The sequence below is a fragment of the Austrofundulus limnaeus genome, unplaced genomic scaffold (genome assembly GCF_001266775.1).
Source record: "Austrofundulus limnaeus strain Quisiro unplaced genomic scaffold, Austrofundulus_limnaeus-1.0 Scaffold807, whole genome shotgun sequence".
NCBI classification, from domain to species: Eukaryota; Metazoa; Chordata; class Actinopteri; order Cyprinodontiformes; family Rivulidae; genus Austrofundulus; species Austrofundulus limnaeus.
Genome location: NW_013953209.1, coordinates 129,348 through 132,958, shown reverse-complemented (window position 1 = coordinate 132,958; position 3,611 = coordinate 129,348). Strand labels below are relative to the sequence as shown.

The window sequence follows — 3,611 nt, the reverse complement described above, 5'->3', positions numbered from 1 at the left end:
ATTTTCAGATCTTCCAAGGTGCCAATTATGGAACTCTCTGTGCATTGTTGCCCAAATCTAATTCTGGAAGTGATCATTCAACTAGATCTGTTACAAAAGGACAACTGATATTACCAACTTTTAAAAACTGTTACGGCCAGAGGTCTTTCTTCTACGTATGTTTATACTAAAGCATGGAATGACATTCCTCAAAACATAAAGGCCATTTCAAAACTACAGCCCTTTAAGAAGAATCTTGTCTGCCATCTGCTGGACACTTTTTTGTTGTGCTCATATTTAGATGTCCTATTTTGCAAATACTGCCTTCCTGAAATTTGGTATGCTTGTTTGTCTTTGAGTGTTTTATGTGCTGCAGAACAGGAACCTGCAGTTAAACAGCAATTATGCTGAGTCAGGCTTGATTTTTAGTAATATTTTCCTGTTAAATCAATAAATCAAATCAAATCAAATCAGTCTTTAGGAAAGTGTCAGAAATGAAAAATAAATCTGTCTGAAAAAGGCGAAGATGTTGGGTAGGGCTGAGGAAAAAACATGCATTTTAGAAGAAAGTAACTAGGATTTACTTAGAATAACTACACTAAATAAATGGTAACTACATTAACTTTGTTTTTATGCAATTAAAGTCAAATTAAAGACTATTTAAACAAAACCGTTTAATACAATTTATCTTATTGCCCACCACTGAGGGTGTGAAGTGTTTTCATAAAGTAATCACTGGATCAAAAAGAAAAAAAAAGTAGGTCGTCTGGATGGGTTCTTCTTTAGTGAAACGTTTAGTCTCTCCTCCAAGACACTTCCTCAGTCTGATAAGTTTCAGGTAAAAGCCTTGTAAGTCCTGCCTCCACCTGGACAAACAGGTCAGTCACATGCAAAAGAGGGCCATCGCCTAACAATAGGCTTGATTAGCTCTATTGTTCATAGAGGGTCATGTGCCCCATCATCTGACCCATGTCGTGTTATGTGTATGTAGTGAATGCAAGCGGGGGTTCAACGTCCCCTTGTTTTTGTCCCTCTTTCCCTCTTTGTGTTGTAGAGATGGGATAAATGGCTCTTTTGAAGGGATCCAGATCTTGGGGAGCCATTTGTTTCATAGAGCTATTCGATTTTGAACGTATTACGTCATCATGTAGGAAAATACGTCATCACATAGCCGTACGTAATGACGTCATCCCGTCACGTGGGTGGAACCATGGGTTTGTCAAGCGGAAACCCTCCTTCCCCTCTCACCGTGAGCTTCTGTACTCCACAACTCCGCCTGTTTTCCATGAAAAAGCAAAGCGGGAGCCATTTAAGTATGAAAAAAAATTATATGAGGAATAAAAAAATAAAACTACAAATGTCTTGTTACTGCCCGCAATCCGGCTCCTATCATTTGTTGTAAAGACCCGTTGAAAAGATTCCGCTCGTTCGTGAACGTCACATCTCTATTGTATTGGTATCATTGGGGCCCTGATTCACACCTTTTGCTCACAGGGGCTGAGTCATACTTGCAATGACAGCGTTGTAGGAAGAGGATCATTGGATGAACATCTACAACTGATTATCTTTTTCACCATTACAGATATTAAACTGAAATTTGATGTGGTAGTCGCTGAGCATCATTCCCAACATGTACTCCTGGTGCTACACACTACGCAACATCAATGCTAAAAACTTCAACATTAACTAGTTAAACTAAGCTAATCAACCTTAACTAACACAAAACAGCTCAGAACTCACTTTTACAGCTAGTGAGCTGACCATTTTTATCCCATATGAGCTTACATTATCATGACATCATTTTTGATGTTCATAAGGTCTGACCAGAATGGTCCGAGCCCGGCCCCTGTTCAATATAAGATGACCGTAACCTAAAACTCCAACATGAAAGGTGCTGGGTGATATGCATTCCTTCAATCAATGGTATTTCACCAAATCACAACAGAAGTCATCACAGTGCGCTGTACAAAGTCCACATCACAGCTACTCACATCTGTTTCACTTCAATTATAAACACTTCAGTCCAAATAAAGCCCAGTATGGTCCAAATCAGTCAAATATAAACTGCCAGGTAGTAAAAACAATGTTTATCAAAGAAACTTTTCTTCGACACCAACCTGAGTGAAAACTAAAACTAAAAGTGATTTGTAGAACATCAAAGTTCAGAAACAGTGAAGTCTGACTGGGTTTTGTGTGCTTGTGTGATCCAGAGCAGCTGAACCGTATAGAAGACGGCATGAACCAGATCAACGAGGACATGAAGAAGGCTGACAAAAACCTGGATGACCTGTCCAAGTGCTGTGGTCTGTGTGTGTGCCCCCATGACAGGTACACTGCACGCTCCGAGGGGCTCAGACCCCACTGTCACCACAGGACTTTTACACAATGCTTTTACTTTGTAATGTCCTAATGAGCACCGCCTGCAGTGTTTACAAAACAATTAGCTGCTTTTTAACACTTCGACCCCTTTTATATTCTGCTGTTCAGCACTTCTATGATGCTGTGCTTTTATATGAATGTAACATGAACCAGACCAGAGGAATATTTAACATCTAGTTTGCTTTTAAAGTGTGCCTTTATTTTGAAATGATTGCTGTGCAGTAGTAAGAACATGTTGGGCTGTTTTAATTTGTGTCAATTTGAAGATAAAAGGTGATTTTTAAACACTAAAACAAAAAATCTTCCTAAAATGCCTTCGCTTGGGAGAAGATCCTTTGATTATCACAGTATAAGGTAGGGAATCATTTCTCTTTGCTGCTTTATTGATCAGCCTCTGCAGTGCTTCATCATCATCATCATAGTTTAGAAGGATTGAATTTAAACTTTCTGTGTGAGTTTGAGGTGACGTGCACGTAGAACATCTGGTTTTCTTCTTTCATTCCAGGGTTAACTCTGTGGAGAATGACCAGCGTTACAAGCGCACGTGGGCCACAGGAAGTGAGGAGGGACAAGGCGGAGACTCTAACGTGGTCTCAAAGCAGCCTTCAGCTGTTCGCAACGGGCAGACAGCCCAGGTGCAGGCGCCTGCCCCCTCAGGTCCTTACATCAAGAGGTGGGTTTCTGAACACTGTCCTCAGATACATCCTGTTTATAGACAAATTACAAACATGAACAAACATCCCTCTGATTTGGTCTGCAGGATAACCAACGATGCACGGGAGGATGAAATGGAGGAGAATCTGGATGCGGTCGGCAGCATCCTTGGGAACCTGAAAGACATGGCTGTGAATATGGGCAGTGAAATCGACAAACAGAACGTTCAGCTGGACCGCATCAATGATAAGGTGAGACTCTGAACATTTTTAGACCATTTCTGCTGCATCTGATTTTGTTATCCACGTGTCATTAGTTAGGATATGCTGTTCTGGTGCTGCCTGATAGTCTGTGCGGACAGGTTGTTGTTCGAGCTCTAAACTGAAAACCCTGACATAGACCAGTCAAACTGCAGAACAGGACACCTCCTGGGTGCAGAATACATTACTATTGATTTTGAGATTATGAGGTCAAAGGTCACAGGTGACCTCTTTGTTAAAAACTTTTCTTCTCCAGTGCAACATCCCAGCAACAAAGTCAAACTCTTTGTACTCAAGGTTGTCTCCATCTGTCCGTCCATAAGAGTGTGTGTGTGTGTG

General features: G+C 40.9%; 1 protein-coding gene across 1 annotated transcript in view; it reads left to right on the top strand.

Annotated features, from left to right (window-relative positions):
- Positions 1-3,611, top strand: part of snap23.1 (synaptosome associated protein 23.1) — a 22,160-nt gene that overhangs the window by 16,400 nt on the left and 2,149 nt on the right. The window contains exons 5-7 of the mRNA XM_014028791.1: positions 2,190-2,307; positions 2,864-3,031; positions 3,119-3,263. Of these exons, the coding sequence (XP_013884245.1) occupies positions 2,190-2,307; positions 2,864-3,031; positions 3,119-3,263 (431 nt within the window). The remainder of the gene's footprint in view (positions 1-2,189; positions 2,308-2,863; positions 3,032-3,118; positions 3,264-3,611) is intronic.